The sequence below is a fragment of the Ochlerotatus camptorhynchus genome, unplaced genomic scaffold, assembly GCF_037179485.1.
Source record: "Ochlerotatus camptorhynchus isolate MF236.1 unplaced genomic scaffold, CSIRO-AGI_Acam_v1.1 ptg000363l, whole genome shotgun sequence".
NCBI lineage: Eukaryota > Metazoa > Arthropoda > Insecta > Diptera > Culicidae > Ochlerotatus > Ochlerotatus camptorhynchus.
In genome coordinates this window covers 779,569-805,665 of record NW_027040851.1, presented here as the reverse complement: position 1 = coordinate 805,665, position 26,097 = coordinate 779,569, and the positions used below count along the sequence as shown (strand labels likewise).

Genomic DNA, 26,097 nt, shown 5'->3' with positions numbered 1-26,097 from the left:
TTACATACATACATACATACAAAAAGGGTACCATACACGAACAATACCGCATAGAGTTGGGGTGATATCCCGAATAAGTGGTTAGGCACTTCTTCTTATGGTTATTTTTTTATGCGGGATGTCCTACACATTCCAACGCCTCTATCAAAACGAAATGGATTGGTGTATGGCAGCTGCAAATAGAACATGCTGTTATTTCGGACGGTCATCTAACAAATAATAGTCAATAAGCATTAAGGTATATGATTAGCAGTCTTGAATGCTATTATTTCGATAAGAAACAATGAAGTCATGCCTACGTTACAACAACAAAAGAATGGCAGCAAAATAAAATGTGCTAAAAATGTCAATTAATACAAGAACACATTGCATAAAAAAAAACCTATGAATTGGAATTAATCTAGGACCTACCACTCACCGAATGCTCTGCTTGAGCAAACTCGGTTTTTCTCGGGTGACGGATTTCTCCTTTTTACTAAGCAAAGGATCTGGCTGGAAACAGTTCCACAGTCTTAACGTTTCATCGGCACCCGCACTCATCACGGTGCTACCGTCGGGAGACATTGCGATCTGCAGCACTCGTCCAGTATGACCCATCAGATCGATTTGCTTGTTCATTGACGGATACTTCCATACTGTTAGCTGATTGTGGATGTAGCCATGTGCCGAAATCAGTTCTTTATAATTCTTGGAGAACAATAGTCCGCATACTTGAGACTTGGTGTCGACAGAGTTGAGCATTTGACCATTATTGACGTTCCAGAACTTGATACACCTGTCTGCGGTTCCACCTCCTGTGGCTAAAGTGTTTGTCTGCCAAGGACACCAGGCCAATGCACGAACCGCTGCTTGATGTTGGTTGAAAGAATGCAATGGATCTGTGGTTGTATGTGGAGCTCCGTTAGCTGAACTCCACACGTTGACCAAGTTATCGTTTCCTCCGCTGGCAAGATATTTACCATCAGTGGACCATTTCAGACCACAAACCTCTTGACTGTGTCCACGAAGCATGGCAACGTTGTGATTTCTAGTACGCACATCATGGTTTACGATGGCTCCATCTCTGCTTCCCGAGCATACGACAAATGAATTCCATGCCAGTACTCCTACACGACCGGAGTGGCCATCCATGATACGAAGCCGCTTCATCTGCTCACAATCCCATAATTCTACCGTACCCGTCGTTGTTCCAACGGCAAGAATGTGTCCCTCCTAAAAACGAAGGATTTTAGATTGAAACTAGCTAATTTTGTCAGTAATTACCTGAATCCAGCTTAACGAACAAGCATGATCCCCGCCTTCGTTCTCATATAGAACCTCAATGTTGCCACTGGCTGCGTTCCATAGATACACCGACGATCCAAGTGCAACTGCAACCACGTTATCACCACTCCAATCCATCAAATTCAAATAATAGTCATTGATAATATCCGGAGCGTCCAGAATGCGCTCCGGGGCGTTCGGTATAAAACGGGATCCACTCTTGGTGGACATGGGTGTCTTTACCGAGTAAACGACCTTCAGAGGGTTCATGTGTCCCTCTGGAGCTGCCGGGGCCTTCGTCTGGTACGATAAAATGCGCTTGTTACTGATATCACATCCTTTCACAGCCTCCGATAGAATCTTGATCCGCTCTGCATTCTTAGTAGGGCTTGTCTGGCCACCGCTCGGTTGGCTTTCCTCTCCACTTCCTTCACCGTCGTTTTCCGCCTTCGCCTCATTCTGTTTCACCATGTAATGACCCAAATCGAAATCCGTGGTCGTGCGGTTTGGGATGAATCGGTCACCACCTTGTTTCTGACTTGGTGTTTGTGCTTTTCCTTTGCCGGGTGTCTTGCTACCGGAACCTCCGGGTTTCTTATTCGGAGTCTTCCCGCTGAGCATTCCAGGTGGAACCGCCTGCTGGCTGTTGGTGAACGATGCGGACAATTTCTGACGAGACGTGTTCATCGAACTAGCATTGAAACTTGTTGAAGCAGCTGACAAGTCCAGCTTTTTCTGCCACCGAGGAGCAGGTCCTTTTGTGAGCTCGCCGTCCATTGTTATGAAGTTGTTCAGCTCGTTGATGTAGTTGAATTGCGACATTGCTCCGATGTTTTTGCTTAGTGTGGAGCATAGATAAATTAAAATAACAGGTAAATAATAGAAAGCAATAAAAGTTAAAAATGTACCTATAACACTACCAAACAAACAGATTATGCACCCGAAATTCTCTTGCCTTTTTGTTTTCTCTACTTTCGTATAGTTTCCCGCGAGGTAAAAAAGGCAACGGGAATTTTCAACGCTTTTTCTGATCTTCTTCTTTTGCAGTCGCGCGATGCATTCATTCCGATTTCAAATACTCAACTGTGGCTAATGCGTCCTTTTTGAGCAGTGTTTCCAGATATATCAAAACAATGGCGTACATGCGTCCGTGGAAAGTAGTTCATTCACTCTCTTTTCCCCGATATAAATTTTACTCAGTTTCGTAAAAAGTTGAGGGATCAAATTAATTCTAGAAAAAAAAAGAAGATGTTTTATGGTTACGATAAATACTAACACCTACATTCTATTATTAAAGTCTTATTTACATTGGATTTTATTGTATACATCCCAAATCAACAAATACTATACACGAACGATAACCCGAATGGTGAAACTTTTGAAAAAAATGGTTTGGATGATACCCCGAACACGCACTTTCAATGTTTATTTTCTATTAAGGCCTGCATAGAGATCAAAGCGAAGTGAAAATCTCATACAAAATACTACTTTTTTCACCAGCGCGAAAAACGGAACTCGCAAATATTTCACTTCGCTTGGAACTTTAAATAGATACTATAGTATCAATAAAAACACCATCAATGAACGATAACCCAAATGATTGCACTATTCAGCAAATGGTTAGGACGATACCCCGAAGCAAATTAACCTTAACATTTTTTTATCAGGAATGCGATTTTTTGGATTGCATCTTTTTCGCTTACGTTTTCTTTTTTCACGCATGCAGCTGCTCGTGAAAAGATTTTTTTTAATTCTTTATTATTCATCTCTTTCTCGTGACAAGAACAGCAGCTAAGCGAAAAGCTGAAGTTTCAAGAAAGAGCGTATCTGTCAGATTTTCACTTCACCGGAGGTGTAAACTGATCGATTTCATCGAACTGCGAAAAGAGGAAATAGGAAAATGATCCACAACAATTTTTTCGCAACCTTTTTCTTTATAGCGAAATTTTATGATTTTTCACTTCTTTCAAATTTCACTTCGTTTTGAACTGTACAAGGCTTTAGGGATAACAATAAGTGCTGTTGCCTTTTTTACAATAAAATGTATGTTTAATATCGGTGGATGTAATATTTTTCACGAAATCTATATACATCGTACAACATTTCCTGATGTGAGGTTTTGCCAAAATGAGGAAATCCTTTATTACTGAATGTTGAAAGAAGCCTCATCGGCCGTGTACTCTTTTTTATAGAATGCCACAGTTGATCCTCACAGTTGGTGTCATCAAATTTTCACTACCGGGCAGATTGCTCTTTGAACCAGGGTGGCCAGACCTACCGATTTATCGGTAGTCCTACCGATTTTCGGGATGCCTACCGATTCACAGGCAAAAGGTTAAAAAGTACCGATTTTTCACTTTTCCTACCGAGAATCACAGATTTTTAGTAATCTTGAAAAATAATCAATACCTATGTGTTGTTTTCCTTGTAGTCATAATAAGCATTAGAATTATACATATTGATTTCGACACATTTAAAGCAGTAGAACTGAAGGACAGTCCCCCCCCCCCCCCCCCGCCCCCGCTCACAAAGGTTTCAAGTATCGGGAAAGCCTTCTTCAGACGGCCTACCGATAACTACCGATAAAAGTTTTGAGAAGCTACCGATAATGAAAAAAATAATCTGGCCACCCTGCTTTGAACGATGTACCTGTCAAATTTACATTTTGTGTCCGTAAACAAGTCGATGTTGTGTGAATTTTAATTTGATTAAAATCTTGCAGTTTTATTGAAATCTCTTGGTTATGACTGAACAGCTAAACATCGACAGCTATTGCCGCGTCTGCATGGTCCAAAATCCAGACGAATTGATATCGTTGTTCCAAATACACGATAGCGAAGACGATGTGATTGCAAACATGATTATTGACTGTACGGAGGTGATGGTAGGGTGGTCGTCTAATGTAAATTTTAAGACAAAACTATTTAAAAAAAAATGTTTTCAGGTCTCCGACGACGACAATTTACCTCAACATATTTGCAGAGATTGTCTGATCCGGCTGAACCATGCCTACAAACTACGTAAGCAATGTCAACGGTCAGATGAAGCATTCCGGGCCATGTTATTACGAGTTGACCAGCAATCTTTTAAATCTGAAATGGAGGTATACGATCCTTCGCCAAAACTCTTTCTTGCATCTTTGAATGAACAACACTTCCAGCTATTGAATACACAAAAAGATTACAGGCTCGTCAAGATTACAGGACTTCGGTGCTGTGGCTGTAACCGTATTTTTGGGAATAGTGACGAACTCAAAAACCATTCCATAATGTTCCATACACTTTCGGCAAAATGTGACCTGAACACGCATGAGTGTACTGTGTGTGGATTTGGGTTCGGCAGTAGAAAGGAACTGACCGATCATGAAATGGACTTGCAGGATCTGTACTATGTTTGCAATCAATGTGAGCTAATGTTGAATACTGAGGATGATTTGGTGCAACATCTAAAGGATATTCATGAGGTCGAGGAGTTGTCCCAATCATCTGAAAAGAATGTCATCCCTTCTGAAGACTCCCAATGTGATCTTAAGTTGGAAGAAGAACTCATGGAGGAAGGACAGGAGATTGAATATCTTGACGAAGATGAAGACTATCACGAGTATGTCGACTTAACCATGAAGATTAAAACGGAATCTGCTAATGAAGATAGTCCTGAAACGAAGAAGCAGCTATTACGTACTCTTCCGGGATCGGAGTTTGTAAGCAGAACGGAGGAATTTTCCAAATATAGTATATACCATCTACGTGGAGAACGTTGCTGTGGCTGCCTTAGGCTATTTGTAGACATCGAATCGTTGCTAATACACTGCGATCACGAACATGGAAACCGACAAAAGATAAAAGTGGCAAAGTATCAGTGTGATGTGTGTTTTCAGCGATTCGGAAGTAGTCTGCTTTTAAGCAAACACAAACAAGTTGCCAAAGGCAAAACTATGTACCACTGCAAACTTTGCGACGCAGTGCTAGAAGATGAACGAAGTTTCATAAAGCACATAATCTTCACGGACAATCACGAAGAAGTTATTGACGCAGTGAAAATTGAAGGAAAATATGAGGAAATTCGTATTGAGGGCTCAAAATGCTGTGGATGTGATGTCATGTGTGATAATGAAAAGGAAATGCAGAAGCACATTGAAGAACTACACCTTCCAGGTTCAGTGGAAGACGATCGAGAATTCAAATGTAATAGGTGTTTCAAGGGATTCCATCGAATGAATCACCTTGCGCGTCATGAATCGGATGCGCAAAAGAAGCTATCGTATCGTTGTTTTACCGAAAGATGCAATTACACAACGATCCACAAGAGACAGATACTGAAACATATAACTACGAAGTACACTCATCGAAATCTACCTCGAAAAACGGCAAAAACTCATAGAACAGATGATCTTAGTGGCGAATACTGCCGCTATAGTTGTTGCTTCGCGCGTTGCTATGAAGTTTTTGATTCGTACGAAGAGCTTGAAGATCATGCAGAATCAGTTCACGAGATGCTACGCATTCAACACACACAGGATCGAGAATCTACCCAAGCTGTTTGCATGATATGCTTGAAGGGATTCGAAAATGAACAGGCTTGCGAGAAACATCGGTCAACTGATAGAAACCAGAAATATGTGTGCCTGAAGTGTGGAGTACAATATGTTTCGAAATCAACATTGTTGCAACATGAGCGCAGCAAATGTGGTAAGGTTGCACAGTACCAATGCACTCAGTGCGACAAAACATTTGTGTCGCTAGGGGGACTCCGCAATCACCAAGAAGTACATAGCCAGAAGCGGTCGCACGTTTGTGATACCTGTGGTAGAGGATTTCTGAGGAAAGGAATTCTAAAGGACCACATAAACACAGTCCATTCCAAGGTCAGGCTATTTCAGTGCTCTCTTTGTCCAAAATCCTTCACCAGCCGGAACGTTTTCCAGTCGCACCAAATGACTCACACCAAGGAGAAACCATACCAATGTAGACATTGTGAGAAGCGGTACTACAAGACCAGTGATAGAACCATGCACGAGAATCAGGTACATTTGGGAATCAGACCGTTCCAGTGCAATTTCTGTACGGCATCATTTATACGGGATCGTGAGCGTAGACTTCATGAGCGGACGCACACAAAGACAAAGCTTTACAACTGTGACATGTGCTCAGAAGGATACAACAAGTTTGCAGAGTACAAGTCGCATCGCTTGAAGGAACACGGTTTGGAAACCCTTCGTGATTTAGGACCAGCGATAATGGCCGCAGTGCGTGGTGAGCAAAGGCAGGAATTCCCTGGAAAACCGCATTGTAAACTGGAGATTGAAGTTTGTGATATGGTGGAATAATTGCACATTAATAAATTGAGTGTTACGCTTGTACTAGTAAATAAAATATATCCCCTGGTTGAATTGTTTTCCATATTCCTTTTCTTATCACTATTTTTTCGATTTGATTTGAAAATATGCAGATGTGTGAGAAGGCTTAATAAGTCATTTCCGTCTGTTAAATCTTCAAAATACCGGCTTTAAATGTATAAAAAAAAAGTTTTCACGTAAGTGTAGAACTGCAACTCTTGACTATTGTGAACAAGTTCTTAAAATTAAGCTTGCAAATTCTCATTACAGCTAAAATTCTAGTTTTCAAAACTATGACATATTATAATAATAATTTGTTTATGTAAGATGCAAGAAGAGCAGGTAAAGTTTGTAAAACCTGTCAATTTTACATAGTTGAAGATGCTAATTTCAAATAACAGACTAAAGTGGTAATTTTTATACGATAGATGAGGAGATGAAAGTATAGAATTGATAGGTCCGTTAGAGTACGGCAGTGTGAAAATTGCATATAGAAAGTAGAAAGTGAGCAAGGACAACTTTAGGAAGGTACAAATCGGTTTGAACATCTCTCTTTACCAAACTCCCCCGTTGGAGAGGGATGGTGAGGGGTATTCCCCCCGCCACCACTGGTAAGCTTGGTCACAATTAGCGATTTTTGATGTAATGAGCAATCGCGATGAGTAAGCGCTCACCGTAATCAGGAAATTGACAGGTTTTATGTGTCATACAAACTTTACCTCTTCTTCTTAAATCTTACAAATCAAGACCAACAATTGAAATGGTCTTAACTCCATTTTGTAAACAAACCTTGTAAGGCCATTTTTTCGCGAACCGAAACCTTCATTCGCAAACCTAAGCCATAATCGGGTAGAGGAGAATTTCCCCTACCTGTTCATTATGTTGGTTTGCCTTTTGCGAGAAAATGGCCTTACAACACTCAAAAAAGAAATCACATTTCCGATGGAAAATATCCATTAGAATTTCACATAACTTTCATATGATCTCATAATTGGGAATAGCACCACGAAATCCCATGAACCTTATGTGTCCAATGAAGTTTATGTGATTTATCACATAGAATTCATGTGATCATGTGAATGTTATGTGAATTTCAGATAAAAATAATTAATTTTGTTATTGGAAAAATATCATGTCCGTTCCCAATGGAAATTGTATGAAAACTTTTTTCAGTGAAGGTTTGTTTACAAATGCCATTTCAATTGTTGGTATTGAAATAAAAAAAATCGTTATAATATCTCATAGTTTCATAATTCCGAATAATAATATTTTAGCTGTATACGTCATGGCGGAGAAAGGTAAATCAGACCATTCAGGCATAACATTTGATACCGGACAAATGCATTTGTAACAAACTTTCTAAGGCCCTTTACACGCGAACCAAAGTACGCCCACGCAAACCAATACCACGTTCGAAAAGGTGATAGTTGCCCCTATCCGATGATGTTGTTGGTTTGCGTGGGCGTACTTTGGTTCGCGTGTAAAGGGCCTTAGCAAGTTTGTTTACAAATGCTTTTGTGCCGTAGTCAAATGTTATGCCTGAATTTTCGTAGTTAGCACAGTTACTGTTTTTTTTTTTTTTTTTTTTTTTTTTTTTCTTTATTAGAGAGATTTTTAGTCTAAGGCTAGTTCATCTCTTACAGTTACTGTTCAATAGATGTTAATAATTGACCTAGCTGTTACCATGGAATTTATCTCTGTGTATATCAACTGTGGTAAAAACTGTCAAAGATCTCGAAATTAAATTTTGTTTTGCTCAGTCGTCCGTCAGTCGGTGAGTAGAAATTCTGTGCTAATATTTACAGCACAACATATTTCGTTCAATGGCCAACGGTGATTTAGGTATCCGATGTCGGGTGTGCAATGGCCCGCCGGAAGTGTTCCTCTTTGCGTCTTACAACGGATCAAATCTCGCCAAGCTGATGGCGGACTTTGCCAGTGTTTTGGTAGGTCGCATTTCGAACAGGGATGACCCGATTTTACCAACGATGTTTTTTTTCAGATTAAGGAAAATGATGGAAAGTCAGCAAGTATTTGTATCGTTTGTGAAGAGAAACTCAAATCAAGCTTGGAGTTTCGGAGACACGTACAAGAGGCTGAGAGAAGGCTGGAGTTGTGTCCGGAGTAAATATTTAATCAGCAGAGGGTCTATTATCACCGTCACTTCATGTGACTGGAGCGATTATCACCCTCACTTTGTGCGGAAAGTAACGTGACGGAGCGATTATGGGCGACAAATTTGTGTCACTGTAACGGTGACGGTGATAATAAACCGCCAGTTTTAGTATGTATGGATAAACATTTTGTTTTTATCTTTCGATAGGAATACCACTGCTAAGACAATCAAACTAGAAGCTCTACCCGATGAAGAGGAATTATACGAATATGAATTTTTAGATGAATATCCCGATGAAACTAGTAAAAATGATCACGACTACGGCGGAGACAACGATGCCCCTCCGGTCCCTCAAATGGATAATGAGGAGTTATTGAAAGTTTTGGAAGCTTCCGACAATGAAGATAGAAATGTTGACTTTTGCATAGAATCTGAGATGGAAGGTGAAAAAATAGTAGAGGATGAAGACGTTAAATTTCCCTTTGAAAAGCCTTCCGAGGAAAGAATCGCTCAGCGGTTAACATTCGAAGATTTCGAATATCTAGAAATCGATGGTGATCGCTGCTGTGGATGTAGCTTTATTGCTGCAAATCGAGACGAATTGATGCAGCATTCAAAACATAATCACTCACAAAACTATTATGCTGATAGTGGGTACACTTGCCCAACGTGCTACCAGAAATTTCAAACCCAAGATAGATTGGCTAATCATATTGATTATTACTCTTATAGTGATGTATTTCTGTGCACGATTTGTAACGAATCATTTGTGCATAAAAGCCATCTAAAAACTCATCAGGACTCTAGTCATATGCTTCAATCCCAAGCAGTAGCTACTAATCAAAAATCAAAAGTGAAACGCCGCTCGAAACACGCTAACCGTACAATACGACCGCAAATGCGAACCGGTGAAACAATTCCAAAGTATGTCTGTTGTTTTGTTCGTTGTTGGGATGGTTTCAATACTGAAGACGAACTTTTAGCCCATGTGAAGCAGGTTCATGATGGTAAACGCAGGGAGAATGACCTGGCCTGCTTGAAACAGAATACGACAGCAACAAAGCACGTTTGTTCCGTGTGTCATCGGCCATTTGAATCCGAAAGTAAATTGCTTTTCCATCACTCTTACAAACAAAAGCGTGACGAATATATTTGCCTAGAATGTGGTAAAAGTTTTCACAAACCAAGTCTTCTACGAGATCACGAGGAAAAGGATCATAGTTCATTATCGCCGAAGTACGGATGCGATATTTGTGGGAAATATTTCTGGAAGCAATCAGTGCTTAAAACACATCGCAAAATTCATGTTCCATTTGAGAACGTGCCCTGCAGCGAACCTGGTTGTGAGCTAGTATTCAGAGACACAGCATTAATGAAACGCCACTGCCGAAATGTGCACGGGGAAATGCCCTGGCAGTGTCGATTTTGCCCGAAAAAGCTGCGAACCAAGGAAGCCATAGATATCCACGAACGAACTCATACGGGAGAAAGGCCCTTCCCTTGCCGGCATGGCTGCGATCGTAGGTTTGCCCACGCGACAGATCGAGTGAGACACGAACGGTCAGTGCACACTAGCGAAAAGCCACACAAATGCGGTCAATGCAATGCGGCGTACGTTCGGAAGCGAGAACTTGTGCTGCATGTAAAAAGATGTCACAGGAGCAATGAAAAGTAAAAGGTGAGTGAATAAATGTTGTCTAGAAAAATGTTTTGTATGCATTAAATTTGGATGACTTCCTTTGGGTGATCTAACTTCAAGACTTTGGTTGTTGCTGGGCCCTAATCAAGGTTATTTAAAAACAGATTATTACGAATTGGGCTGTCAGGTAGCAATTTATGTGAGTGTAGCAGTGGTTATCATAATATCGAGCATGTTGTTTGGTCATGTACCCTACACCGTGATGCCAGATCTGAGTTATCCACATCCCTCAGGGCCCGAGGAAAACAACGCGATGTCTTTACTAGACGAGATTTCGACTACTTGAATTTAATTTATGTGTTTTTAAAACGGATAGATCTGAGGATTTAGTAGTTAGTGTCATCTTGTGTTCTCCCAAGTTGTTAGCTGCCCATCAGATTTATTGCCATATTCATACTCGAATCGATTGAAAAATACTCTTAATCTTCTAGTTTACTCGAAATCTATCTATTGAAAGCAATATTTTGATAATTGTGTATGTTTTGAGAGATGGTGCACAGGTAGATTGAGGTTAAGGCGACGCCACTGCTAAACAATGAATAACGGCTCCGGAAAGCTACAGCAAATGAGCCTGGAAAAATAAAAGCATTATAAAAAAAGATTATTGCTTAAAAGATTTATTCAACTTTCTAATATCAAGGTCACACTTCTCCCGTGTAAAACTCGCTCGGATCGTCCACAACTTCCGATGTCAACATAATCTCATCTTCCACGTGCCGTTCCATATGCTTCTTGAGGGTTGCATTTTGGCAGAATCCTTTGTCACATATCGTACAGCAGTACGGTCGTTCACCGGAATGAGTTCGTTCGTGTATCGTGAGGGTTCGTTTTCTGGTGAATGCTGCTTCACAGCTATTGCACTTATGTGGTTTCTCTCCGGTGTGAGACATCTCGTGTCGTTTCCGGTCCGATATGTGGTAATAGCTGTTGTTACAGAAAGAACACTTGTATGGTTTTTCTCCGGAATGTATCCTAGCGTGGATACGCAAATGTTGGGACACTTTGAAACGGGCTGGGCAAACCTCACAACTGAAAGGTTTTTCCTCAGAATGACAGGAGCGTACGTGTTCCTCCATATTCCGTTTCCGGCTGAAGCTTTTCTCGCAAAAAGAACATGGAAACGGTCGATCAGCGGAATGACATACCAAGTGATTCTTAAGATGCATTTCACTGTAGAATCGTTTGTCGCAGTGGCTGCATTTGAAAGGTCGCTCTCCGCTGTGTTTTGAGCGCTCGTGTATGGTTAGTAGACTGCGACTAACTGTTCGAAACGAGCAATGAATGCATGAAAAATGTTTTCCATCGACATTGTTGGCACGAACGAATTGATGCACTTTCAAATTTTTCATTGATCCAAACGATCGAAAGCATATGTTGCACACAAAAGGTTTATTAGTAACATCGTTCCGTTCTTGATTGTACTTTAGTTTGAGTATATGTTTCTCTTGAGCGTGGGCAAGCAGTTGTTGTTCATCTGGGAAAACATCATGACAATGCGTAACACAGCAGTAGCGTTCCTTCGGATGGGCATCTAATTTTACTTTATGTTCTGGCACTTTCTTTACATGAGTTGTCGTAGAGTCAACCATTTCGTGGTGTTCTTCCAATTTTATTGTATGTGCCTGTTGGTAATGCTGTACCACATGCTCGGCGGTTTCATAAATATTTTCACAGTTGTTACACTGGAATAATTCCTCGAAGCTTTTTCCCTGATGAGCTTCTAACTCGTCCAAGCTTGCAAATGCCCTCGCACATATGAAGCACGTTTCATGTGTATCAAATGGGGTTGTGTCACCAGGAAATGTGATTTCATGTACCAGTTCGACGTGATCTCGATGGTCCTCTTTGCTATATAAGATTGCAGAACATAAGCAACAGCGAAAGCTCATCATTTCTACTGTGCTGTAATAATCAACTACCAGTTCATCATCGGCCTGGCTTTCAGCGAGAACTTGACTACTTGTTTCGTCTTGATGTTCCAATACTTCTACGAGAATCGGCTTCTGTTCAGGTTGTTCGTTCTCATCGACCGGAACTGTCTCGGTTTGCTTGTCCTCGACCATTTGAAGGAAACTTTGCTCGGAATTGACGCATTTGCGTCGGAAGTTAATGGTCATAATAAGCTCGTTCAAGCATGACAAACATATCTCCTTAGGCAGCTGATCGTCATATGTTATCTGAAAAAAAAAATGCAAGAACGTTTACGCAAAGTCCCAGTTGAAACAAAATAGCCATGTAGAATAATTATTAAAGATTTTTCAAATAATCATACCGCCTAAAATAGTTCTTGTTCACCTAAAAAAGTTTGCCATAAAAAGCAACCATCTACCTACTCGAGCTGTCAAATTAAGAAAGCATCTAGAAGAATTAGAAATTAACCCCACCTGGCGAATGAATTCTGAATTAACTGATCTTTTTTTCATTGTACGCATCTAAATATATCTACTCCCGCGCTATTTTTTTTTTGCAGAAAATCTACAAATTTTTTATTAATCTTCTTGCTATCACTCATCATACGCGCATTTTACGGCAAAATCAATGGCTCATTTTATCCCCCTGAATTTAAATAAAACTATCTGCTGCTTTCGCATCACTTACCACAGTGACTCCTGATCTAAAAATAACCCAACCCATACACAACTATCCTTCATGCAGCAATTATGGAGAAGCAGAGATACACTTGTTATCTAGTAACAACGATTGTCAAATTAGTCATCCTTCCCCTCCCCAAAAACCGTGAAGCGCACCCAACACGACAGAAGTTTCATCAATATCTTCAACAAGTATATACCTCTCCGTGAAAAAAAAAAATGAAATCATCTCTTTCATAGTGTTCTTATATTCTACGCGAGGGCTAACTTTGATTTGTCAATATAGGGAAAATGACTCTAATGTAGCCCCTATGGATCTAGAGATTTTTTTTAAACAATCCGTCATCTGGACAAAACAAATGGCTATTTTTGGTTACTAGGAAAAATGGCTTTTCAATTAAATTTATGCATGGCCCAATATTATGGACATTGACCCTACAATTATTGTATTATTATTTTCGGGCGTAACGATTGTAATGAGAACGACAGCACCCACGATAGTGCGATAAGCTAGTCTGTACCGTTATCTGTGCACTTACCTCTAAACAACAGTACTTCGTCAACAGGGTCGCGATTGTATCTCCCATTTCCGTCTCGTTGAATACCGATACCGACGAGCATTCAATCCCCACGGTTGCCAGGCACGTTCTGCAAAGTCCTTCCATCGTTTGCACATTAATTGAGGCTCGATATTTTGATAATTTTTAAATAAAATATAAGCGCGAACAATGGAAAACTTCTAAATTAATGTAAATAAAAAATAATAGGTACCACAGTTGATTTAATTACGCGATTGACAAAGGGGTCGGACAACTGGAGGACGCACGACCCTACTGTAAAATCTCGGGTGACACCATCTTAAGTTACGCGTTTTGTTTATTTGGGTGAACGATTGCAAGCTGAGTACATTTTTCCACACGGTTCGCTGTTTTGATATTGAAGCGCGCTTCCGATTTGGTTTGAAAATGGAACGATATTGCCGGATTTGTATGCGGAACGACCTGGACCAGGATGAGATGGTTTCGTTATTTTGTGAGCGAAAAGGTGAAGTCGTTGCCAATATGATCATAGATTGCGCTGATGTGATGGTACGTCCGCGGAGATTGTTTGGGTTTGAAGTATTATTCACGGATGTGCCATTCTAGGTTTCGCACGACGACAACCTGCCCGATTATGTGTGTCCAGATTGTCTCGAACGATTGGTGGATGCATTTACTTTACGAAAACTGATCCGCGAGTCGGAGGGTGCTCTGCAATCGTTAGCTATTCAAATGAAGGCAGAAAACGCTGGAGAAATCCCGGAAGATCCTTTGCAAATGGAAAGGGTGCAAATCATCAGTGAGCAATCGATTGCGAAAGGGTCTGCTGCCAGTGTGGGTAAAAGTACAACATATCCCACAACAGATCAGATTGAAAGCGTCGAGACATTTGAAACTTATAAAGTGATTCGACTACGTGGGGTTCGGTGCTGCGGTTGTCAGGAGATTCTGTCATCGAAAAATGATTTGGTCGAGCACAGCCATCAGGAACACTCACATCGTGCGGCTTCCAACAGTAGGGATCAGGTATGTCGCTACATCTGGAATAAATAAGAATTATATGAGTGATCCAATAAGGTATTTTCTAGGCGGTGTTTCAATGTCCAACATGCTTTGAACGGTTCCAGAACAGAATGAAGCTGTTGAACCACACAAAGAATTACGAATCGAATGAAATCTATCATTGCACCGTGTGTGATATTTTATTCGATATAAAATACCGTCTGTTACAACATCAGAACCTAAGCAAAGCACATCAAGTTGTCGCGGTCGATGGAACGTTCACTGATCACCCGGATGAAGGCAGCTCTAAGATAGTGCCGAAGGAAAAGAAACGCAATCAGTCGAGGAAACGCGTAGGTAAGGAACTCACCTATCCCGATGCCGAATTCATTCTTTGCATCGACGAAACACAAGAATACCAGGTAATCCATTTGGGAGGAGAACGCTGCTGTGGATGCGATATGATGTTCCATAGCTACCAGGATTTGATAGACCATTGCAGTGAAATACATCCGCGAAAAGATGGCGAAGATGCTACCTATGAGTGCATTCTATGCTTCGAAAAGTTTGATCAAGTACAATCATACAATCGTCACAGATCAGCTCGAGTACAGAGAGAGATCTACTACTGCAAATTTTGTGATGTGGTGATCGACATAAAGTTCCGATTTGACCAACACTTGAAAACTAGCGTCGCTCATCAAGCTGCTGTTGAGAAAGCTGGTATAACATCAATCTTTCCCAAGGAAGAAAAACCGGTTAACGAACTTCGAACGTTGGAAAATCATATTGAAGTCTTGGAGATAGATGGCATACGTTGCTGTGGTTGTGAGTTTGTGTGCAACAGCAGACAAGAACTAGAGGATCATTCAGAAGAGAGACATGGGTTCGAAAAAGATAAATCGAACAACAGTAAGGACTTTGAATGCGATATCTGTTTCAAATGTTTCTCAAACCTTGGCCTGTTTACATGTCATAGGAATCTTGCTCTGCAAAGAACAGTCTACAGATGTAAATACTGCGATATGCAGTCCGAAATTAAATATCGGATTCTGCAACATGTGGCGGGAAGTGCTCATCAAATTGAAGACCAAAAGGAACCCATCTCTGAAGCTGAGCCAAAGATCTACAATTGCTGTTTTGTAAAGTGTGCGATCACGTTTGAAGATCCGAATGATCTGTTGGATCACGTGGAAGAGCACCATGCTTCAAAGCGACGTGAGAATGCTCAGGAACGAGAATCAAATGCCTTTATATGCTATGTGTGTCACAAAAGTTTTAAAAATGAGCGTTCATTGCAAAGCCACCAGTTTCCTAAGAAGACCGAAACTCAGAACGTATGTTCGACATGTGGTGCAAGCTTCCTTTATTTGTCGGCATTAATCAATCACGAAAAGATGCACACCGGAATAAAAGAATACCAGTGTGATATATGCGACAAGGCGTTTTTCGACGAGCGGGCCTTACGGGTGCACAAAGTGTGCCACAATGAAGAGCGACCGTATGTGTGCGATGTTTGTTCAAAATCGTTTCTTCGGAAGGGTAATTTGAGAGTAAGTGATATGCTGCCTGAATCAAAATGGAGTTCTTTATTTACGAACTTTCTGTTTACAGGTCCACAAGCGTTGCCACTCGGAAAGCATATGGGACTGTCCGCATTGTTCAGGGAAATATAAAACGAAACAGTCTCTAACGCTTCACATCCGAAGTCATACAGGGGAGAAACCGTTCGAGTGTCGATACTGTACTAATCGATATAGCCACTCGACTGACCGGAACCGACATGAAATGGCCGCACATACCAAGGTGCGTCCGCACAAGTGTCCTCACTGTGATATGACGTTTATCCGGAAGCGACAACTTACGCTGCACGAACGCATCCACACGGGAGAACGGCCCTACACGTGTCACATTTGTGACCGGACGTTCGTTCAGTCAACTTACCTGAAGAAGCATTTGGCAACCCACGAGAAGCATGGGACACACATAAAGGAAACGGAATACATGATCAAAGTCTTACCGGAGGAGAGCGAGACGAACTATGAAGTTGTGGAGATGCTCGAGGACGAAGCGGATTTCGAAGACGAGCAAAACTATGATGAGGAAGATAATATGTAACACTTGTTATGAGATTGGTTACTTTCGATACCTACTACATGCGTTACTTTTATTGAACATTTCACAAGCCTTTGGTATCACTACCACCTGAAAAAAAAATCTGCCTGGATTTCGAATTTTGCACCGTTACAATTTTACAGCGCAACAGGCTTTGTGCTGTAGCTTATGATTGAACGCATCGGAACAATATGATGTTTTTTGCTTTATTAGAGAGACTTTCACCCTTGGGCTGGTTCCTCTCTTAAAAACGAGGAGTGGAGACTTCAGATGGGAGTTCTCATGAGTATCGGTCTTTCTATCCTGGCGACAACACAAGGGATAGGCGAAAATAATATCCAAAAAGAGGATCCTTTTCATATATTTACAAATTTTCTGCTACGGTGGAAGTACAAAAATCTACTTTTTCCCTTGCCATCTCCTTCTATCCCTATGTTATGCATCTGAAACTAGTGAAACAGTCTTAAAAATTGAGCCTACTAGTGGTATGCTGTACGATCGAGCATGATGCGTTAACAGATAGGCACCCAGTTTAAGTGCTGATGGGCAAATAATTTGCCTACCAGGGTGAGAACTGAGAAATGACTGACAAGAATGGCCGGATTTTAGCTCAAAATGTGAATAATTGACCATAACAGATAATTTTGCAAAGTTGAAAATTGGAGAATGTCGAGTCTGAAATTCAATTTTCAAACAATAGCACCTTGTCATCAGCAACAGCATATTAAAGAATCAAAGTGACGATTGACTCACAGATGGCAATAAGTCGGTGAAAGGTCATTGACGAATTTAAGCAAAGATAAAACCATAGAGAACATACGTCCAAGCTCGGTCAGAAACTTGTGTAAAGTTAAGTGGGAACGTCGCCGTTACGCAGCGCTAGCATCTCCTGATGTCCTCTATAAATTTATCACTTTCGACCAATTTGGCGCTAGTATCGATAAATTATCTGTTGAAAATTGCCACTTGGCACTACCGGCACTTAGTGTCTAGTGTAAGTTTTGCAACGCCAGCGCCATCATGTTGTCAAAGAGGGTTTTCAAGTGGGGAAGTCGCCGTTAGTGGCGCTTAAGTCGAATAGGAATCTTTACACAAGTTTTTAGAGAAATTTTGTTCGAGCCTCAACGTCTGTTCTCTGTGGCAAAACTTCATTATCATTTTTCACATCTGCTGGTCGACCGTCACTTAAATTCATCAATGACGTTTTGATATCTGTCAAATTGCATGACATTTTTTAGTACATTAATTTTTGTAATTGCGGATCTTAAAACTAGGTTTCGCATGACCAGTTTTGGCTTTGGTTTGATTCACCAATTAATCATGTTTTGTTGTTTTTGACATCATCCACATCCAGAGGGCCAGTCACTTTCTAATGTATGGGAATGGTAGGAAACCATTTGGAAATGTATGAAAATTTTCAGTTTTTATTCATTATCGTCATTATGGGCAGTTTTAGATGCACAAAAGTTGCACGAGTATACGACTATGGTGATAAGGTAAACAATTGTTTAATTGTTTCCTTCTGTGAAAGCATGTTTAGTCACAAATCGTGGATTTTCTGATATTATCCATACTACAAAAATGATTTTCCTACCACTGAAGGGGCGACATCTCTCGGATCTTCAGTATAGCTACTACTCAAATCATATAATTAATTGTAAGAGAACAGAATTTACAGTCCTTTGTGCTCGTACGTCGAATAATGGATCTATTTTCGTCGTATTTTTCTCGAAATTTCTTGAATGTTCAATTTGACGTGTAGTATATTAAATAAACAACTAGAACGGAGTAGGTACATAAAACATGTTTGTATTTTAAAATTATTTTTAATTTTATTCAAAATATTCTCATTATTCTAAAGATTTAACTTAACATTATTACATTATTAATTTTTTATGTGAAAGTGCCTTTAAAGATAACATAAACATTACAAATTTATGTTTGATGCAATCGTTTTTTTCTACTCTAAACACAATATTTAAGGAGAACTTAAGGTGCTACGGAAATTGGATATGTCGAATATTTTTGCGGAAAATTGGAAATTGATAAAAAAAAACAAGCAACTAAAAGTGTGCAAATATATAGGTGTTCACATATTTACACGCTTTTGGATATGATCTTATTGAAAATATTGCCGTGAAATCGTTCTAAAAACTAGTCGATAAGCAACAAATAGCCTACTTATTGCCGAATCTCTTCCGTAGCACCCGCACAATAAACGGCGTGGCGCCTAGAGTTATGCTAATTCTAACCGGTGCAAATACTTTATGGATTGCATATGCGATCACAAACGTGCTAGCTCCAGTGCCTGCCTTGCTAGCTAATGCTGAGTCACCCCATCCGAAGCGCTCCAATAAGGCTACCATGTCTATTCCGCTGAAATAATAGATGAAATAAACAAAAAATGATTTCAATATTGTCAGTTATGTTTTGCGTTAAACAATGATCACTACGACGGCTACCACCACGACACCCATAATAGATACACGTTGTCAGTTACAAACCTAGAAACCAAAAGATAGCAAGCACCTAAGGAAACGAGACTGATTCCAACGTGAAAAACAATCACGGTGGATCCGTACTCCTTAACTGCCTTTTTGAGTTGTTCTTTACGAGTCATGGGAGTTGCTGGTGATTCGCCTGTCGCTGTTGATGCCAGTTCCTCAGTCGTTTGTTTAGTATCTTTTGGAATTTCTTTTGCCAATGCAGTGTGGTTCAATGAAAACTTCCTAATGTTACCGTAATTACTAAATGCTACACTTTGCTGGGGCAATAATAAGTTAGTGCGTTCAAGCAAGCCTAATGTACTACCTTTCTGAGGCCTGTCCTCATAGTTGGACCAGTCCGAACGCACTTCCTTGCGCAGGTTGATGTAGTGAGACGAATGCAAATCTTGTGCTAGGAATTTGCCCTCCTGAGCCCAACCACCGCCGGGCATGTTCAGATGGGTAAACTTGTGCATTCCTCCGAATGGGCTCGGTACGTTGCTTTGCATAGCGGAATTTAGACTGACCGTACCGCGACAATCATACGATTGAACATGTGGATCTGCATTTGAGGAGTTGTCCACAGTGACGTCGATGTGGTTTGCCACGTAGGAAGACTGGTGCGTCAGAATGGCAGTTGAGTTGATATCTCGGGTACGTTGCGGCGAGAAACGCGTAGTTTCCGCTGGATCTATGTTTGCCGGCAGGGGTAGTGCTGCGGCCGCTGGATAGTCACGCTGGGCGGATACATGGAAGCTTTGGGTGCGCTTTGGCGATAGGTTAGCTGCGGAAATAAAAACAGATTGTGGAAATTAGCGAACCACTTCATACGATTTGGTTTACAGAATGATCATGTGTTAACTAATAGGTTCCTGGCACGAAGACTTTTTTTCTTGATTTGTTTTCCGTGCTGAGCACCAATGCTACCAACGACAGGGAGGCATCTCCAACACCTGGACCCTACCTATCGACCCATCAACTAATGAACCAGGGAACCAACGGCTTTACTTCCCTTCTAAAGGAAGGTGTGATCAGAGATGTTATGCCTCAGAACATCCCGGCGGCGCCGACTGGGATTGAACCCAGGCCTGCTGGGGCATGAAGGTAGGCATCATTTTATGAAATTCTGAGACCCTATGGTCCAAATATGTAAGATTATTAAAATAAAATCCCCATTTCAAAATTCTATGTGGATTAGGGAAAACATTAGAAATAGCATTGCATATTCGATAGTACAAATTGTGGGTGGCTATCTAACGGTCAACTAATATGTTTTGTAGAAAATATCTTATGTTCACGCAGAAAAAAAAAACACTTGTGATTAGTGATTTTCCCCCACACAAAAATAAAATCTACATAACAAGCATCGCATTATACACCTGGCCACATCCTTACAATCACAGTGAAAGGGAGTGAAAGGTAATCCAACATCTAAGGGGGAAAATACAAGCAAAAAAAAATTTTATCGGTTTTTTATATTTTACTTTAAAAAAATTCAAAAATTGCGACGAGCACGAGGAAGGAGTGATCTATGGCCCCCGTATCGCCGATTAACCGTAAGTTCCAGAAATCATGTTTTAACACAACCCAAAACTTTAAACGCGTTTTTCTCGAAACGGTGTTTTCTAAATTGGCGGGAAAGATCACTCAAAAAGTTCTCATCCAAATGACTTGACCTGGCGCATCTTAAAGAAAATAGATCAACTTTTTTTTCATATATTTTTTTCTAAATTTTTAAATCGTTTAAATCGTTTTTTTTGGGTTTTAGAGGTTCACATAGAACAAAAATCTTTTCTGAATAAGGTCCAATTGATAAAAGTAAGTTTTGTCAATTTTTCAGGTCTCTAGAACGCCCACCAATTACCAATCCCCACCGGAGGTGACCTCCTTCCGATGTGACCCCAAGGAGCCACAGAGGTCACAGACCAATGAAAAAAATCTCAAATGTAGAGGAAGATTTAAGCAGTTTAATGCAAAAAAAAACCCCAAACGTTTGCGTTGTTTCCGAAAATCGTCGAGTTTTTGACGTGTTACTTGTATTTCCCCGATTAAGAAGGTGCAGGGAACCTATACTACCTTCATAGATGTCACAGGAAGGAAAGATTTGTGTTAGTGGGAGGATGAAAACTCTATTCGTCAATGCTCTGATAAATCAGTAATAAAAATTGAATGTAAATAGATAAAAATCAAATATCTCACCCCAATGGCCTAGTGACTTTGCAGCGTCATGTTTTCGGAAATGCTTTATTTAATCACTGATAACGATATTCTAGCGTATCCCTTTTCAATAAATATTAGAAATTCCGGTACATAATTTGTTTCTTCGTGTATTTGGACTTACAAAAGCATTATTAACTATGAACGTTAGGAATTTTGGAACTTCGACCTTTTCGAGATCTACAAGAACGAGAAACATTTAAGATTTTTGAACTTGGATTTTTTGTAAATCTCATGTTAGTAACATAATTCTAGACTTTGACTATATGTTTAGTATTACTTCTGCGTTAAGTCAACGATTTACATAGTTGAAGATGCTAATTTCAAATAACAGACTAAAGTGGTAATTTTTATACGATAGAGGAAGAGATGAAAGTATAGAATTGATAGTTCCGTTTAGAGTACGGCAGTGTGAAAATTGCATATAGAAGTAGAAAGCGAGCTAGACAACTTTTAGGAAGGTACAAATCAGTTTTATCATCTCTCTTTACCAAACTCCCCCTTTGGAGAGGGATGGTGAGGAGTGTCCCCCCCCCCCCACTACCACTGGCAAAAAGAGATGATCACCGAACCACTCATGTACCACCGATGTGTTTGAAACAGTTCTACCGATTTTTACCGCACTCCAGTTGTTATCTGAAGGAAGGCATCCAGTCGTAAGTTTTGAAATTGCAGCTATTGTTACCTCTACCACGGTATGTGCTCCTGTCATCGTCGACTTGACGATCTCGAGGGGACACGGGTAGAGTAGGGGCTGCTACTAACTCTGGATGGGAGCATACCCCTCACCATCCCTCTCCAAAGGGGGAGTTTGGTAAAGAGAGATGATAAAACTGATTTGTACCTTCCTAAAAGTTGTCTAGCTCGCTTTCTACTTCTATATGCAATTTTCACACTGCCGTACTCTAAACGGAACTATCAATTCTATACTTTCATCTCCTCATCTATCGTATAAAAATTACCACTTTAGTTTAATCTGTTATTTGAAATTAGCATCTTCAACTATATAATTCTAGAACTTTGAAAAAATAAACAGAAAAACATGGGCATAGGTTCTGACCAAACATTTAATATAGAAAACAAAATTGAAGATTCCGATATTTTTTTTCAAGTCAGGTTTATGGGAAATTTTTAGGTTTTGGAATACGTTTACCTAGCTGTTTTTTTGTTTCAAGATCTCGGACTCGGATAATCGTCTCTTTATTTTGATCCTTTTTAATTATATATGCGTTATTATTATAGGTCTTCAATCTTTTGGAAAGCATGACCACACAGATTCTAAACTTGTTTTGGGATTTTTGGGACCGATTGGCGATTCTATTTGTATATTTTTAGAACAACAAAAGAAACAACAAAATGTAGATGGAACAGTATCAGACGATAGCAGCACCTTTACCTATCGGAATTCGAAGGATTCCCTAATCGTACTGGGATTTTTTTTGGACTCGTCAAACCTATTCATGGCGGCGTCATCAAGAGCACCAACAACAAAACCAGCACGGTAAAGACAATCAGGTAATTTCTAACTAATTTTACCTAAATTTTACTTATGCGAATTAACCACCTTAAGTTCCAGCTATCTATTAATCCACACAAACCCCCTCCCTTGTATCTTCCCTTACGGCTGCTAATTCGCTCATGTTGGATGGGGTCTTGGTTATACTGGCTCAACCTGTTTCACATTCGCGGATTACACAGAACTTATTTAACCTGTTGGTAAATGTAGTGATGTAGTGATGGTATAGCATGTACGAAGCCAAAAAGCATTCTACACAATCACAATCACAATACATAGTCAAATTAAAGAAAAAAGTAAGGCAAATCTCAAAACATGCATGGATGAATCACTATTTGTGAGAAAATGACGATAGGGGGTTTCACTACAAATGTTGGTTGAATTATTTAAATTTTAAGTTTTGGTGTTAAAGAAAGTAAAAATAGTACATAAATTTGTTTCTTTATGATTTCATTTGTTCATAATTATTAAATCCAACATGGTCATGCCCCTGCGGACTGTTTAAGTTTTATTCTTCTTGTGTATTATTAATTAAAAAAATATTTGGAAAGTAAATAATAAAAGAAATTTTTATTAAACTTTCAAAAAACATTTGCTACATCTGCAACATCACTCGAGTCTAAATGAAGAAAAATTTCGCAATATCAAACTTTCAAAAAACATTTGCTAACACCAAAATAAATCCAAATTTCTTAAAACTTGTTGACCCATCTAGCTGCAGCTTGTGACCCATTGATTAAGAAACACTCTAACCAGTTGCAGTCTGTGGCGAATCTGTTCAAAATTGATCGATTTACAACTTTACCGAAAACTGTTATACTCTCGAAGTTTAGGGCGCAATATACGTTTTACTGACAGAACCCCAAGGATGCACCGTGCGTGGTGTGCACTGAACAAGCACGCTTTTCGGCAACGGGACAGGCGTGTAGTGTCGTAGAAAGACACCCTAACATTGCTATTTAATTAAATAAAAAACTTCGTGCCAGGAAAGCTATGTACATCATGACTTCATGCTGGAACGGTGTTTCAATTGAATCAACTCTTTACTTACCATCTATCGATCCCATCGACATCGACCTTGTGGGGCCCGTGACCTTGAGGGCCGTTTTGAAAACCTGCTGCACTTGATGCGCCATTTCCGCTAACCGCAGGATAATTTAACACTCTTTCAGTATTCCCGTTCTTCAAGCTTACTTTCACTATTAGTGGCGTTGAAGTGTGAACTCTTTGTTTCGCTTCACTTTGTTTTGCTTGGTAGCGGTTGTAACAACTCCTAGTTGGATTTTCGCTGATGCTATGTAACTTAATGTTTGTTTATTTTCATTCACAATTTGTGCTTATCTTCTGCGAGTGGCTTCCGCAACTGTCGAGTGCTAAACAATGACTGAGGAACGAGGCAAGTTTCAGGGAATTTATCCAAACTGTTGGCTCTATCTGCCGTTGATGATGGTAATATGCAATCCGTTGGTTGTTAAAGGTGCCTTTGTATGCGACGTTCTCGTTGTAGGTGTGCTGCGACACAAAGGAATAGTATTGAGCAAATTGAAATAGGAATCAGTATAATCTTGAAAAAAAAGTTGAACATATTTAGATCATATGAATGCGACGTAATTATTCGTTAATTAGAAGGTATTTTGTATTTCTGAAAGACACAGTGTTTCATTATTATGAATTTAACACGTAGAACTTATCAAATAAGACATTCTGTACGGTACGTGACCATGTCGAAGTCACAGATAAAACAGGCCAGTATGATCACCAAAAAGTATGACCGGACAAAAGAGTGACAGTTTGGGAACGAACATGTCAGTAGGTAGATCGATTCCTTCTGCGTAATCTGCACAGACAAACCAATGTCTACGAACGATCATTAAAACAGCGGACGTATTCGCTAGAGTGGTTCTTTAATGATAGGTACAGGCACGCAAAACAAATGGCATGATCATCAAATGGAAGGGTGGATTTCTTAAGGCCGGCGCACAATGGATACGTTTTCAGGTTTTTTAACACTTAGTCCATGCATTATCTGTCAAAAAACCCAAAAACGTATGCATTGTGCGCCGGCCTTTACATCCTCTGCATGTTTTCTTACAACACATGTAGTGTCAGTTCTTACAATGGACTGTAGCGTACAAGCAAGTTTTTCTAGAATTAATATTTTCGTAGAAAACGTAGAAAGGGGAAATAGTTTTTGTTCGACGAATAAGCTAACATAATAATTACATAATTATGTATAAAATATTCCAACGACCACATTACAGATTCTGTTACTGCGGCGAATCATTACAAAGTCTGCAGGGTTTTTTTGTAAATCTTTAATATAAATTTACATTTCCCGGTTGAGTATGAACAACAAATATTTGACGCAAAATAAATCCATGGAGCTGTCAAAATAAACTGGCATCTACGTTCGTAACTGCCTACACGGAGAAAAAATACTACCCAAAATATGAGTTCTTTTTACTTAATATTGACTTCAGCCTCTCACTTGCACTCGTTATTGTTGTCAAAAAAGGAACGAGAGATTCGACCCAACGATATAGTTCAGCCCAATAAGTTACTTTTGAGTAAATTGCATATTCTCAAATTTACGTGAATTAAACTTAATTTTGGGTAGAATATACTTAAGAGTTGGTAATTTTTTTGCTGGTTTTAAATGGAAACTACTATATGCGATTTACTCAAATTTGGGTTATTGGGCTGAACCCCAGAATTGAGGGAAAAGTACTTAATTTTGGGTAGTTTTTCGTCTCCGTGTAGATAACAATAATTTGAAAGAGATTGCACAAAATTACAATTTTTGTGACCAGGTCATTGACAAAACAATGAATGAGTTTTTCACGAAGGTTTAATTGAGAGAGTCAATTCTTCCAGTGACTTTCAATGAAAGTGACTGTATTACGTAATGTATAGTATACTACGAACTTATTTAAGTTACCACCCTACCATTCGCATACCCACACGCATGGAAATATCATATGTCGGAACGGGTACAAAGATCATGCATGCGCTTAACGAACTCATGTGTTGGAGCAGTTAGGCTAAATTTAAACGGTCCTCTGGTAATACACTCGATGCTTAACGAACAATAATGGATAATAATTTTCTCTACAGAAGTCAAATATCAGCTGGCACCGGCGTGATCAATATTTTTGTTATTTGTTTTTTTAGATGCGTATGCCGGCCGGCCGGTGATGGAAAAGTTTGACGCTAAATTT

The 26,097-nt window shown here is 39.8% G+C and overlaps 6 protein-coding genes across 7 annotated transcripts; 3 read left to right on the top strand and 3 right to left on the bottom strand.

Moving 5' to 3' along the window:
* Positions 1-290: 290 nt before the first annotated feature.
* Positions 291-2,275, bottom strand: fzy (cell division cycle 20 protein fzy). The gene is made up of 3 exons (XM_065232146.1): positions 2,172-2,275; positions 1,264-2,101; positions 291-1,212 (listed from the first exon to the last, which is right to left on the bottom strand). The coding sequence occupies exons 2-3, from the start codon at positions 2,083-2,085 to the stop codon at positions 415-417; spliced, it is 1,620 nt and encodes a 539-aa protein (XP_065088218.1). The 5' UTR covers positions 2,086-2,101; positions 2,172-2,275; the 3' UTR covers positions 291-414.
* Positions 2,276-3,942: 1,667 nt separating this feature from the next.
* On the top strand, positions 3,943-6,625 carry LOC135709738 (zinc finger protein 14-like). The gene is made up of 2 exons (XM_065232116.1): positions 3,943-4,147; positions 4,208-6,625. Exons 1-2 carry the CDS (start codon positions 4,007-4,009, stop codon positions 6,587-6,589), a joined length of 2,523 nt encoding a protein of 840 aa, XP_065088188.1. The 5' UTR covers positions 3,943-4,006; the 3' UTR covers positions 6,590-6,625.
* Positions 6,626-8,406: 1,781 nt separating this feature from the next.
* On the top strand, positions 8,407-10,392 carry LOC135709746 (zinc finger protein 420-like). The gene is made up of 3 exons (XM_065232128.1): positions 8,407-8,544; positions 8,601-8,722; positions 8,922-10,392. Exons 1-3 carry the CDS (start codon positions 8,422-8,424, stop codon positions 10,387-10,389), a joined length of 1,713 nt encoding a protein of 570 aa, XP_065088200.1. The 5' UTR covers positions 8,407-8,421; the 3' UTR covers positions 10,390-10,392.
* Positions 10,393-11,039: 647 nt separating this feature from the next.
* Positions 11,040-13,725, bottom strand: LOC135709748 (zinc finger protein 260-like). The gene is made up of 2 exons (XM_065232130.1): positions 13,544-13,725; positions 11,040-12,590 (listed from the first exon to the last, which is right to left on the bottom strand). The coding sequence occupies exons 1-2, from the start codon at positions 13,667-13,669 to the stop codon at positions 11,055-11,057; spliced, it is 1,662 nt and encodes a 553-aa protein (XP_065088202.1). The 5' UTR covers positions 13,670-13,725; the 3' UTR covers positions 11,040-11,054.
* Positions 13,726-13,930: 205 nt separating this feature from the next.
* On the top strand, positions 13,931-16,701 carry LOC135709739 (zinc finger protein 84-like). Its single transcript, XM_065232118.1, has 4 exons — positions 13,931-14,092; positions 14,150-14,569; positions 14,632-16,098; positions 16,160-16,701. The coding sequence occupies exons 1-4, from the start codon at positions 13,970-13,972 to the stop codon at positions 16,661-16,663; spliced, it is 2,514 nt and encodes an 837-aa protein (XP_065088190.1). The 5' UTR covers positions 13,931-13,969; the 3' UTR covers positions 16,664-16,701.
* Positions 16,702-18,569: 1,868 nt separating this feature from the next.
* LOC135709755 (uncharacterized) lies at positions 18,570-24,126 on the bottom strand. Of its 2 annotated transcripts, none has more exons than XM_065232139.1 (3): positions 23,931-24,126; positions 19,165-19,930; positions 18,570-19,036 (listed from the first exon to the last, which is right to left on the bottom strand). In XM_065232139.1, exons 1-3 carry the CDS (start codon positions 24,013-24,015, stop codon positions 18,838-18,840), a joined length of 1,050 nt encoding a protein of 349 aa, XP_065088211.1. In that variant the 5' UTR covers positions 24,016-24,126; the 3' UTR covers positions 18,570-18,837. The 2 variants fall into 2 exon arrangements, with proteins under 2 accessions (XP_065088211.1, XP_065088212.1); XM_065232140.1 differs by having other exon boundaries at positions 18,872-19,036; positions 19,472-19,930.
* Between the last annotated feature and the right edge of the window lie 1,971 nt (positions 24,127-26,097).

Excerpts from the sequence above, each read along its gene's own strand:
- LOC135709738 (XM_065232116.1), top strand. The coding sequence starts at position 4,007 with ATGACTGAACAGCTAAACATCGACAGCTATTGCCGCGTCTGCATGGTC. Across the intron at positions 4,148-4,207 it reads TTGACTGTACGGAGGTGATG|GTCTCCGACGACGACAATTT; the intron begins GTAGGGTGGTCG and ends AAATGTTTTCAG.
- LOC135709748 (XM_065232130.1), bottom strand. The coding sequence starts at position 13,669 with ATGGAAGGACTTTGCAGAACGTGCCTGGCAACCGTGGGGATTGAATGC. Across the intron at positions 12,591-13,543 it reads CGAAGTACTGTTGTTTAGAG|ATAACATATGACGATCAGCT; the intron begins GTAAGTGCACAG and ends TTTTTTTTTCAG.
- LOC135709746 (XM_065232128.1), top strand. The coding sequence starts at position 8,422 with ATGGCCAACGGTGATTTAGGTATCCGATGTCGGGTGTGCAATGGCCCG. Across the intron at positions 8,545-8,600 it reads CGGACTTTGCCAGTGTTTTG|ATTAAGGAAAATGATGGAAA; the intron begins GTAGGTCGCATT and ends GTTTTTTTTCAG. Across the intron at positions 8,723-8,921 it reads AGGCTGGAGTTGTGTCCGGA|GAATACCACTGCTAAGACAA; the intron begins GTAAATATTTAA and ends ATCTTTCGATAG.
- LOC135709755 (XM_065232139.1), bottom strand. The coding sequence starts at position 24,015 with ATGGCGCATCAAGTGCAGCAGGTTTTCAAAACGGCCCTCAAGGTCACG. Across the intron at positions 19,931-23,930 it reads GTCGATGGGATCGATAGATG|CTAACCTATCGCCAAAGCGC; the intron begins GTAAGTAAAGAG and ends TTATTTCCGCAG. Across the intron at positions 19,037-19,164 it reads TGCTATCTTTTGGTTTCTAG|CGGAATAGACATGGTAGCCT; the intron begins GTTTGTAACTGA and ends CTATTATTTCAG.
- LOC135709739 (XM_065232118.1), top strand. The coding sequence starts at position 13,970 with ATGGAACGATATTGCCGGATTTGTATGCGGAACGACCTGGACCAGGAT. Across the intron at positions 14,570-14,631 it reads CTTCCAACAGTAGGGATCAG|GCGGTGTTTCAATGTCCAAC; the intron begins GTATGTCGCTAC and ends GGTATTTTCTAG. Across the intron at positions 16,099-16,159 it reads TTCGGAAGGGTAATTTGAGA|GTCCACAAGCGTTGCCACTC; the intron begins GTAAGTGATATG and ends TTCTGTTTACAG.
- fzy (XM_065232146.1), bottom strand. The coding sequence starts at position 2,085 with ATGTCGCAATTCAACTACATCAACGAGCTGAACAACTTCATAACAATG. Across the intron at positions 1,213-1,263 it reads GTTCGTTAAGCTGGATTCAG|GAGGGACACATTCTTGCCGT; the intron begins GTAATTACTGAC and ends CTTCGTTTTTAG.